Raw genomic sequence first — 12,198 nt, forward strand, 5'->3', positions numbered from 1 at the left:
TTGGAGCTTATCTAAGTTGACATAGCTTCTCTCTCTTTCATTTTTACCCTATATTTCCTTTTCCTGCTGTAGCAGTTCATATATAGTTTTCATTTCTTTCCTCTCTTCCCCTTTCTCCCTCTCTCCCTTCTTCCTTCCTTTCTCCTATATCTTGAATTGTTTGGGTGTATCTTCCCTGGTAACGAATAAGGCCCTTGCAGAAACATAGTTTAGAATGTTTTGATTTTTACTGTGTACCCAGTGCTAATGACAGTGTCTGACCATACTAAGTGTGACTTATATATCTGAAGGCTTATTCCAATCTGGACGGTTGAGACTTGTTTATGTTTTTAAATTCTTGTCTCCTTAGTTTTGAATTTTTCATAGTAGTTGGTGTGTCTTGGTACTACCTGGCTTTTCCATTATGTTCTGTTCTTTGGAGGGTTCCTTTAACCCTTGTCTTTAGTGTGGGGAAATGAGCAAGGGGCAAAGTGACAGTGCAGAATAGTGCAGGGCAGGAGATAGTACAGGGAGCGTGTGGAGTTAGTTCACTGACGCATGGCCACACAATGCAAGGGGAAAGCTTCTGTTGTTAGGCCACATTGTTTTCTGTATCACTGGATGCTGAATAAGTTTTATCTGTAAGTTGGCATGAAATAGGTTTTGTATTTGTATAGCTAAAGAAATATTTGATTGCAATTTTGCTTGAATATAATAATGAAAACTCTGTAGTGTATGAAAGAACAAGTTAAAAATTGACAGACCTGTAACTCACACCAGTGATAGTGTCTTGTTTAAACAGACACGGAACACCTTGGGGGAAGAAAGGGCAGTGAGAAACAGTGAAAAGCTGTTTAATTTAGAATATACTAGGAACTTGTAGGCCAAAATGTCTACTGAGGATGTGGCTTAGTGGAAGATTCTTGACTAGCATGTGCAAGGACTTAGGTTCTGGATACAGCATAGCAAAACCAAGTTTTGCTTGGTGTAACGGCGTAAATGAATGCAGACAGATTGTAAAAATATATATACAGCTTTAATGGAGAAATAGACTTACAGAACCACCGTTCCCGCGGAGACCAGGAAAGCAAAGGGGTTAAAGGAGAGTACTACCACCAATCAGCCCCATGTTACTTTAAAAAAGGGGGTTATTGACCTTTTATGTATCTAAGCATAAATCAGCACAGGACGTACATCTGTAATCCCAACAGAAGCAGAGGATTGCTTCAAGTTAGAGGTCAGCCTAGTCTATATGGTGAGACCTGTCTGAAAACAACAGGGAATAGAGAGATGGCTTAGCCTTTAAGAGCATAGACTGTTTTTCCTGAGGACCAGAGTTCAATTCCGAGCACCCACAAAGGTTGTTCAAACCTTACCTGTAACTTCAGCCCCAGGGGAATCTGGTGCCTCTGGCTTCTGTGCGTACCTGCACTACTCACAAACACATACATATACTTAAAAATAATAAAAAGTAAATTAAAGCATGTTGGTGTGCTGTTTTAATCCCAGCACTTGGGAGGCAGAGGCAGGTTGAGTTTGAGACTAGCCTGAGTCTGATCTTATATATCAAGTTCCAGGACAACCAGGGCTACACAGAAACCCTGGCTCGAAAAACGCAAATAATAATAAAACAACAGCAATAACCCTCCTAAAATTGAGCTATAATAACATACTTTTCAGTTATAGAATCAAAGTTGATCATATCAGTATCATTAATTACTTCATTTCCTTCTCTTATAAGAACATTTTTTTTAATTTTCCCCAGTTATTATGTATTTCAAGAGCAGAATTACTTGTATTTTTTTGCATACCATATATACTTAAAATATTTCTATTTTAATATGTATGAATGTTTGCCTGCATGTATGTGTGTATACCATGTGCGTGCCTGCTGTCTGAGGGTGCCGAAGAGAGAAGCAGATCCTCTGAAACTGGCATTGTGAACTGCCATGTGAGTGTTGGAAACGGAACCAAAGTCCTCTCCAATAGCAGCAAGTGCTCCTAACTCTTATATCTGCAAAATTTCACTCCTATTTATACTCTTGAGTCAGCTAGAAGAGATACAAATCCAGTGTTAGATAACTCATGAGCTGTGGTGAATTTTGTCATTAGTACACAGTACAGGTTTATCTACATGGAAGATGGTGAACAAAAAAATAGTGACTGAGCTTAACATTTTCAAATGTCTTTGCTTTTTCTGTTCATTTATTTAGGAAAGCCTTAAAAGGTCTGCTTTTCCATCAGTAGTTGTTTTGGGCTAGTAGCTGATGTGAACTTAGATTTGCATAACCCTATGTATACATGTGCTTGTGTGTTATAAGGCATGGTTTTACTTTACAGCCCATACTGGCCTCCAGCTCACTGTGCAGCCATTCTCCTGCCTCAGATTCTTGAGTGCTGAGGTTGTAGGCATGTACCACTCATCGAGCTTGTGTCTTCATGCGTAATCTGTTGTGTTCTGATTTTTAATAGACTATTATATTGTGCTAATCTAAAATCAAGTTTTTGTTTTTACAATAGAAAGAAAATTTCAGCATATTTTTAATACTTAGTCTTTTAGAGTGTATGTTGGTTTTGTTTTTTTTTTTTGGAATAACATCTTGCTGTGTAGCCTAGACAGTCCTTATATTTGATCTTCCTGCCTCAGCCTCCTGGATGCTGGGATATATGCTACCATGTCATGAGTTTATTACATTTTTGACAACATTGTGTAAGCATGTAATCTATTGATTTTTTTTCTTTCTTTTTCTTTTTTTTTTCACTCCTCTGAATCAAACCTAAGGCCTCATGTAAATACGCTAGGCAAGTGCTTGTGCCACTTAGCTGTGTCTCTAGGCTTCCATTCCCCCCCCCCCGAAGACTATTAAATAATAATTACTGAGAATCTCTTTGAATTTGAAATATGTCAATAAATTTTTGTTCAAAATGTTTGTTCAAAAAGAAAATTCTGTTCAAAAAGAAAGTTCTGGTCAAGCCACCATCTGAACTCATTGAATCTAAATGAATGGAATTTAGACCAGTAATGCATATTTTCCTTCAAGAGATTTAGAAGTAATAAACTCAACTTTATAAATATTAAATGTACTCAGCTATTTAGATGAAATATGACAATTTATAAGCAAGTGCAAGATTTATTGATGAGGGCTTGGATCTGACCTGGTATGTCAGGACCTGAATTTGATCAGTCCAAACAAAAACGAAGGGGAGTTCTAAAAGAGAGCCTAACCAAACTAGAAACATTTACTGCCCAGAGGACAGGAAGGATTTGAGAGGTAGGAGCTACATGATTTCCATCACGTCACTGTGGTTTAAAAGGGAGAGACTGAAACACGCCTAAGCCCTGCATTTGAGAGTGTGTACACAGAAGTTTGGGAATGGAAAAGCAAAGTTATGAAAGTACATACTGACTTGGAAACTTCTTTGTTTATTGAGACAGTATTTAACTGTGTCCCTGGGTGGCCTGGAACGCTATGCAAACCAGCTGGTCTTCAATTTGTGGTGATCTCCTGCCACTTACCCCCAAGTGCTGGGATTACTTGCATGTACTACCATGCCTGGCCAGAAACTGAACCTTTTACATTTTCATTTGCTAATAAATGGGAACATAGTTGTTAAAATCCGTGTAGTAATATTCTTGGTAGCACAGAATAAGTACTAACTGACTTCTTTGAACATATTTGAAATCACTCTTAGACATTTTCTGTGGTGGCTGGCAACTTTCTTTCTTTGTAGAGAGAAAAGCACCATCGTGCACTAGCATTTTACCGTAGCGTGTACTATGAACCAAGAAGGCTATTAATTACATGAGCTGGTTTCTCTAATATCTAATTATGTGACCATGAACAAATTTTCATACTTCATTATTTTACTCATTTTTTTTTTCTTTTTTGAGACAGGGTTTCTCTGTGGTTTTGGAGCCTGTCCTGGAACTAGCTCTTGTAGACCAGGCTGGTCTCGAACTCACAGAGATCCGCCTGCCTCTGCCTCCCAAGTGCTGGGATTAAAGGCATGCGCCACCACCGCCCGGCCTATTTTACTCATTTTTAAAATGAAAACCAGTTATCTTAGATAGTTTATAAAGCATGACCCACTTCTAAAATGCTGTCCAGTTACTTTCCACTTCCCAAGTGTTGGCAGTTTAATAAGTATAGCTTATTGTGGCTTTACTTTTTATTTCTTTAATGTCTGCGAAGCCAGACATCTATTCTTTCTTGGTTCATTTGTCTTTATTATTGGTGAAATATCTTTTGACAATTTTTAAATTGATTTTTGTCTGTTTTTCTACATTGTAACAATTCTCTTTATAAATTACATAATATATATTCTGGATATAAGCCCAATATATAAATAATTATTGATACACATAGGTGTATATATACATAAATATACATATTTATTTATTTTTCACTTTTAACATGAGGAGGTTAAAGTAGATGTTGTTTTCAAGTATGAATGACCTACAACATGCTATCTTTGCATTGCAAATTAGGACTTTTTTTTTTTTTTGCTATTAAGGATTTACAGAAGTGAGGCAGAGGGGTTAATAAAGAAGTCTCTGTATTTGTTCCTGCAAGGTGATTCATTTGTATAGCAAAGAATTATATTAAGTTTTGTCTCTGAAATTCAAATAAAATATTTATGATAATATCTCTAGTGATTTATGTATGTATATTTAGTGGTAAACATGTTTTTCATTATTAAAATTTTATGCTTATAATTTGGCATTTGTTCATGTTTGGAGTATATTTAGAAGTGGGTTTGAATTGCCAAATTTTTTTTTTTAAAGATTTATTTATGTATTATATATACAGCATTCCTTCTATGTATGCTTGTATGCCAGAAGAGGGCACCAGATCTCATTATAGATGGCTGTGAACCACCATGTGGTTGCTGGGAATTGAACTCAGGACCTCTGGAAGAGCAGTCAGTGCTCTTAACCTCTGAGCCATCTCTCCAGCCCCAATTGCCAAATTTTGTAAACAGCACTTTTGCCTTCAAGAATAGTTTTCTCAGAGCTGGAGAGATGGCTCATTGGTTAAGAGCACTGGCAGCTCTTGAGAGGACCTGGGTTCTAGTCTAAGCACCCACGTAGTAGCTTACAACAGTTTGTGACTCCAGTTCCAGAGGATCCACTGCTTTCTTCTGGATGGTGTAGGTACTTCACGAATATGGCATACAGACGTGCATGCAGGCAAACACTCATACACATAAAATAATAATGACAGCATTTTTAAGGGGCTAGAAAGATAGCTCGGTTGTCCAAAATATTACTATTGCAAAAGACCTGGGTTCAGTTCCCAGCACTCACATGATAGCTCACAGCCAACTAATTGCAGTTGCTGGGGATTGCACACCCTTTTCTGAGCTTCATGGGCACCAGGCACACACGTGGTGCAATACATATATACAGGCAAAATAAATGTTAATCTTTTTAAAGATAGGTTTCTGAGCCGAGCAGTGGTGGCACACACCTTTAAAGGCAGAGACAGGCAGATCTCTGAGTTCAAGGCCAGCCTGGTCTACAAAGAGAGTTCCAGGATAGCCAGGACTGTTAAACAGAGAAACCCTCTCTCGAACCTCCTACTCCTCCAGCCCCACCCCAAAAAAGAATAGGTTTCTGTCTGGCATAATAGTTCATGCCTTTGATTCCAGCATTCTGGACTGTACTCCATTGCTCTGTACTTCTGTCTTATGATGGCACTTTTCTGTAGCTTTCTAATAAGTATGAAAGCTCAGGATTCTATTTAACTCCCTCAACCTGCTCTTTCCAAATTGTTTTCATTGCCCAGTCCTTCATATATGCATGTGCATCTTGGCAGCATATGACTTGTGGCTCCATTTGCTTCAAAGGCTAAGGCAGGAGAGTCACTTGAATCCAAGACTTTGAGACAATCCCGAGCAAAAAAGTCAGGTCCTGAAACTGACAACTTAAAAAGTATTACCAAAAAGGAAAAGAAGAAAAAAAGAAAGAAATCAGCTTTCTAGTTTCTAGTAAAGAAGAAGGTATCTTAGTCATTGTTCTATGCTGTGAAGAGACACTATGATCAAGACAACTCTTATAAGAGAAAGCATTTAATTGGAGGGCTTGCTTACAGTTTCAGAGGTTTAGCTCATGATCATCATGGCAGGGAGCATGGAAGCTTGTGGGCAGGCCTGGTGCTGGAGTAGTTGAGAGCCACATGCTAATGGAGGGGGGCAGGTGACACTGAGCCTGGCTTGGCCTTTTGAAACCTCAAAGCCCTGACACTTCCTCTAACAAGGCCACACCTCCTAATCCTTTTTAAACAGTGCTACTCCCTGCTGACTAAACATTTAAATACATGAACCTATGGGGGCCATTCTTGTTTGGTTCACCACAGAAGGCTATAGGGATTTTATTTGGAATTATATCTTTAGATCAATCTCAGGCAAAAGGTATAAGAAGACCTTGGGTGCAAAACACTGGCAACAACTATGCCTAAGCTGTTTGTTGGAAGATCTGAGTGAACTGTCTCCATGTTTCTGTAGTTATGGTGGTTTATAGAATTGTTGAAGCCTTCTAGATCTTTACTGATTTTTTATTCTCATTTTTTTTAGAAAAGTAGTTAAATATTTTTAGTTATGACTGGATTTATCTATGATTTTTCCTTTATTTCTGTTCATTTTGTTTTATGTGTTTGAAGCTACCATAATGGGGTACATATACCTTTATAATGGCTATAACTTGTTGGTCTATTGACCCTTTTGTTGTGGGATGTTTGATTGCACAGTGATGCTCCAAGACAGTTAATGAAGTTAAACTTTGAATCAAGGGTGGAGTCCACAACTACCTAACCAGAATTAGCCTTAGAGATTTTGGCTGGCCCAGATAGAGAGGCACAGGAAGAGATAGGGGGAAATTTGGAGAGATTTGCAGCCTTTTCAATCTCTGAAGGTGGAGAAAGAAAGTCAGCCAGTCGTTCCTCTGTTGCTTTCTTGATCTATCAGGTTTGTACTCCATTGTTTAACTCCCAAATTTTTATTAATAATAGAACAATTTAGGTAAACACTTCACTCTTTTACTACTATGAAATATTCTTCCAGTCTAGGAGTAATTTTTATATAAACTTTTGCTTGATATTAATATAAGTCCATTTTTGTCATAATTTTCTCCTGGTATCTTTTTCCTTCCTGCCCATCTCTCTTTCCTACTCCTCTTTCTTCCCTTCAACGAATCCCTTTCTTTTTCCTTTTTTGTGAGACTGGACTTCACTAAGTTGCCCAGACTGGTCTTAAGTGATCTCCCTAGCTTCGTCTCTCAAATAGCTGGGACTCTAGGTATCAAAGGACTATGACGGCCTAGTCCTTTTACTTTTGAACATATTTCTGGTTTTACATTTAAGGTGAGTCTATTGGGACTGGATTGTTGCTTAGAGAAAGATAGCGATCTCCATATGTGTGAAGGTGTAGGTTCAATTCCTGGCGTTACCCAAATCATATTTAAAAGAAATAATGATAATACTAGTAAAAGTCTCTTGGAGCAATGTTGACATATTTTATTGGAGTAGAAGGACCGTGGCTGTTGTTATTAGGGAACCTGGGTAAAAGTGCATGAAAACTATTCTATTTTTTGTCTTTATGACTTTAATATTATTTTTAAAAGTTTAATAATTTCTTGTTACTATATTTTTTATTCTTTGTGTCTTTCACATTATTCATCTCCATCACATTTATTGCCCTGTCCCTTCATATCCACCCTCTGCCCTTGCAACCTTATTCCCAAAATAAAATAAACTAATATCTAAGAGGAAAAAGAAATAAAGAAAAAGAAAATTGAATATTGTCATGCAAGCTGAAGTGTGACACAATGAATCACACAGTAAACTCTTTTATCCATATATCTTTACTTGTAAGTGTTCATTGCAAAGAGTCATTGGTCTGGTTCGAAGCCTCTGGTTTCTGCTACACTATCGATGCTGGGTCCTTACTGGAACTCTTCTTGGTTATCCTGTTGTTACCCTGTGTTGTGGAGATCCTGCAGCCTTGGGTCTGCAGGTCTGGTCTCTTTACATGCTCCAGTAGATCTCAGATGGGCGGATGTTGGTGTGGGTCAATTTATAACCCTGGTTCTGGGTAGTTGCAGGGTTGGTCAGCCCATTAGCTCTCCCTTATCCTCACCACCAGGGTGGGCTCTGCAGCACTGCCCTGGCTAGTTCACCTCTTGCAGTGATTAGCAAGGGGTAGGGCCAGTTCTCCCTCTTTCACGTCCTCAGGGTTGGTTCTCACACCTACCCCTTCAGAGCCAGCACTACTGTGTTACCTAAGCATGGCATAGGAGCCATTCTCCTGAGTGTTACAGTTGATGAGGGGCAGGGACAGTTCTCCTGCTCTTTATTTTTTGGTTTTTCTAGACAGGGTTTCTCTGTAGCTTTGGAGCCTGTCCTGGAACTAGCTCTTGTATACCAGGCTGGTCTTGAACTCAGAAATCTGCCTGCCTCTGCCTCCCAAGTGCTGAGATTAAAGGCATGCACCACCACCACCCAGTAACTGCTCTTATGACCTAAGGGTCAGCTCTCCTACCTACCTCAGGCGTTGCTCTCGCAACTTTGGGGCTGGCTCAACCACATCTCCACCAACAGGATTATTGTGTTGTCCAGATGAGGTGCAGGGCCTGCTTTCCCAAGTGTTGCAGTTGGTAGGGAACACGGACAGCTCATACATTCTTATGACCTCAGGGCCAGCTTTCCCACCTACCTCAGGTGATGATGAGGGCATCTCATCCCCATAAGCTGCCACACGACAGATGAGTAATGGGGACATCTCTCCCATGCTCACTACTTTGTGGCTGGCTCTATTGTGCCACCCAGGCAAGGTGCAGTGCCTGTTCTCTTGAGTATTTTGTTGCTGTATTTTTATGGTAACTTCCTTAAAATTCTTGTGACACCAATATCTGGGTTATTTTTTGTGTCATCTGTTGATTGTTGCCATTTAACCAAGTTAAGGTTTGTCTTGATTTTTGAACAATTGCCACGAGCCACAGAATTACTCAGTAATTAATCAGCCTCCTTTCACAAGGTCTACCCATCAAAGCCAAGGGCTCTGGAGGTTAGGCCAAGATGCAATGCGTGTTGGAATTATCATCTTGTGAATAAAGAGACGGTTTCTTGCTGTAGGTTTCTCACTGTAGCTTAACTCCTTTTGTTACAAATTCAGAATTTATCTCCCACAGTTCAGCACTATTTGATCATTTACTGGGCACAATTTCTCCAATGCATTTGGGGTATGCTGATTATATCCCCTAGCTATGTGTGAAAACAGTCACACAATCAAGAAACCTGCTTCCCACTACCAGGTCTCTGTTCTTTTCTTCAGTGTAAATTTAGAGATCTGCCTTTCTGCAGTTATCTTTATTGGCAGGCATTTGGTCAGTGTTTATGGTCCAGGCAAAAGTATTCCATTTAAGACATTCCCAGATATTCAAGGACATATGTTGTAGGAGATGAGGGCCTGCTTTTTGTCCCACCTGGCTCCTGCACAGCTAGCTTTACACCAGAAATAACAACACACAAATTGTATTCTTTTAAACACTGCTTGGCCCATTAGCTCCAGCCCTTACTGGCTAATTCTGATATCCCGATCAATCCATCTCTAATAAACTGTGTAGCACCGGTCTTAACTGGGAAAGATTCAGCATGTCTGACCTGGCGGCTTGCTTCATGGCGTCTGCCCGGGAGAGGGGAGTATGGCCTCTGCTCCAGAGAGCAGAGCTGTCGAGTCTGAGCTCACTTCCTCTTCCTCCCAGCATTCTGTTCTGTTTACTCCACCCACCTTTGTTCTAACCAATAAAATGGGCCAAGGCAGTTTCTTTATTAGCCAATGACCTTCCTCCATCAGACATAGAATTACCAAATGCCCCAAACATTAGCTGCTCAGAGAGAAAAAATAAGCGTGCCTTGATTTTACCTCATTTGTAGATAAGAAAGCAACGAAACTAGATAAGAAATAATAAAAGTAACCTTGCATTAAAAGATTCCTAACTCCTCACACTCACCTTAACCCAGTTTATTGATGACTTTAGTTCAGGATATTTGCTGCTTGTGTCTTATTCTTGGGAAAAATAATTAACCATCTCCCCACAGCCTGGAGAAAGACAAACCTCCACTGGTGCCTCTGATAGACATCAAGCCCTAGATCTGATCATTTAAAGGCTTGGGTCTCCTCTTTGTTTCAGCTGCTTAGAGTAAATGCTGTGAACTTCAGATCTAAAAGGCCTTTGAGCTTGCTAACATTTGACAAAAGTGCTAATGGACCAAGGGCTGCCTGGTTACTCAATGCCTGCAAGATTTTGTGGGTCTTTATAACTGGGTAAGAATAAAAAGAACAGAACATAAGTTGGAGCAGGAGTTGGAGCAGAAGCATCCCAGAAATTAGCAGAGATAAGAAGAAGAAAAGAAGAAGAAAGGAGGAGGAGGAAGAGAAAGAAGAATGTAGCAGATAATTGGTATTAGAATTGAGACAGAATTAGAGCTAAGAAATTATAGACAGGACAGAAGAACTAGACTAGAGGAGAACAAGGAAGAGAGCAATAAAGAGACATGGCTAGAAAGAATATGTTGTGAGGAGTTGGTTTGTTTTTAACCCCCAGATTTTAGTCCTTTCACTTTCTGTAGTGTCTTTCTTTTGAACCCTGAGAGGAAACTCTAGAGGCCAGACCTTTAAAGATTTTGATAATGAATATATTCATTTTGAGTTGTATCTTGAACACTTGTATATTATGAAACTCTGGCTCCTACTTAAATCTTTTTTATTCATTGCAGCTTGGGGGAAGAGTAGAAATTCTGTTTGCTGATACTCACTTTGTATGTGGCAGGAATGGCCAACAGGGAGACTCACAGTCTCTGCAGATTCTAGTGGGAAAGGGAGGAGTCACCACCTCTGCTCTCATTGGTTCAGGTGCTGGGAGTTAACAAGGCTTTCCCCTACAATTCATACAGTATTTAGCTGGAATGGTAACAGTTTTTAGGATGACTGTCTTTAGTCGTTTGATTAGAGAAACAGAGTTTTCCTCTGCTGTTTGTTGTTCTACACTGTTGGCAGTTCCTAATTATATGGCACTGTAGCACTTGGTAGAAAACACAGGTAACCAAAATCTCCAAGAATTCAATACTGCCTCATTTCTTGCCATATTTTTTCAGCCTGAGTTTTCTGGGAGGTGCCTTTGTCTTTGGTCCAGGCTTTTTGTTGTGATTAGAGGAAGCTTCTATCATCTTGTTTGGAACCACTATCTCTTGTTGGATAGTAGTTTCTGTATTTTAAATACAGAATACTGATTAACTTGCCCTGTTTATTTTGTTTTTCAGACAAATGAAGAGAAAACAATGTCTGCCAACCTAAAGTATCTTTCCTTGGGAATTTTGGTGTTTCAGACTACCAGTTTGGTTCTAACAATGCGTTATTCTAGGACTTTAAAAGAGGAGGGTCCTCGTTACCTGTCGTCTACAGCAGTGGTTGTGGCTGAACTTTTGAAGATAATGGCTTGCATATTTTTAGTCTACAAAGACAGTAGTAGGTATCTAGGGTGTTTTCTTTGCTTTTAATTTATTAGTTTAATTTTTATATATTTGTGAATATATTTGTAACTGCACATTTGATCTCTTGCATTATTTAATTTCTCCAGACATTATTTAAATTCTCTAAACATCTCAATATTAAAAAAAATATTAACACAGGGCCCAAGAAGAAGGCTTAGCTGGTAAAATGCTTGCCATGTGAGTGTGAGGACCTGAGTTTGGACCTTCAGCCCCCACATAAGTAGCTGGGTGTGGCTGTGTGAGCTTGCAGTTTCAACACTGGGAGACAGAGATAGAAAGACCTGAAGAACCTATTGACAAGCTTGAGTTCGGTAAGAGACCATGTCTGAAATAAGGAAAAGAGTCACTGAGGAAGACAGGCAACATCAACTCATGCATACACACACACACACACACACACACACACACACACACATTGAAATAGTACCAATTTTACTTGGTTGGTACTAAAGCTATTCTAGTGTTTTTTGTTTGTTTTGGTTTTGTTTTTATTTTTGTTTAGTGTGTGGGGTTTTTTTGTTTTTTTGGCGGGGGATAGAGTTTTTCTGTGTAGCTCTGGCTGTTCTAGAACTTGCTCTGTAGACCAGGCTGGCTTCTAACTTACAGAGATCTGCCTGCATCTGCCTCCTGAGTGCTGGAATTAAAGACATGTACCACCACCTCCTGGCAC

At 39.4% G+C, this 12,198-nt stretch overlaps 1 protein-coding gene across 3 annotated transcripts in view; it reads left to right on the forward strand.

Annotated features, from left to right (window-relative positions):
* Positions 1-12,198, forward strand: part of Slc35a3 (solute carrier family 35 member A3) — a 42,801-nt gene that overhangs the window by 10,854 nt on the left and 19,749 nt on the right. For all 3 annotated transcript variants that reach the window (XM_041654900.1, XM_041654893.1, XM_041654906.1), the window contains exon 2: positions 11,298-11,502. In XM_041654900.1, coding sequence (XP_041510834.1) covers positions 11,316-11,502 — 187 coding nt within the window. In that variant the 5' untranslated portion in view covers positions 11,298-11,315. The remainder of the gene's footprint in view (positions 1-11,297; positions 11,503-12,198) is intronic.

This window comes from Microtus oregoni, unplaced genomic scaffold, assembly GCF_018167655.1.
Source record: "Microtus oregoni isolate MIOR12 unplaced genomic scaffold, Mior012 000000F_ref0000247, whole genome shotgun sequence".
Lineage (NCBI taxonomy): Eukaryota > Metazoa > Chordata > Mammalia > Rodentia > Cricetidae > Microtus > Microtus oregoni.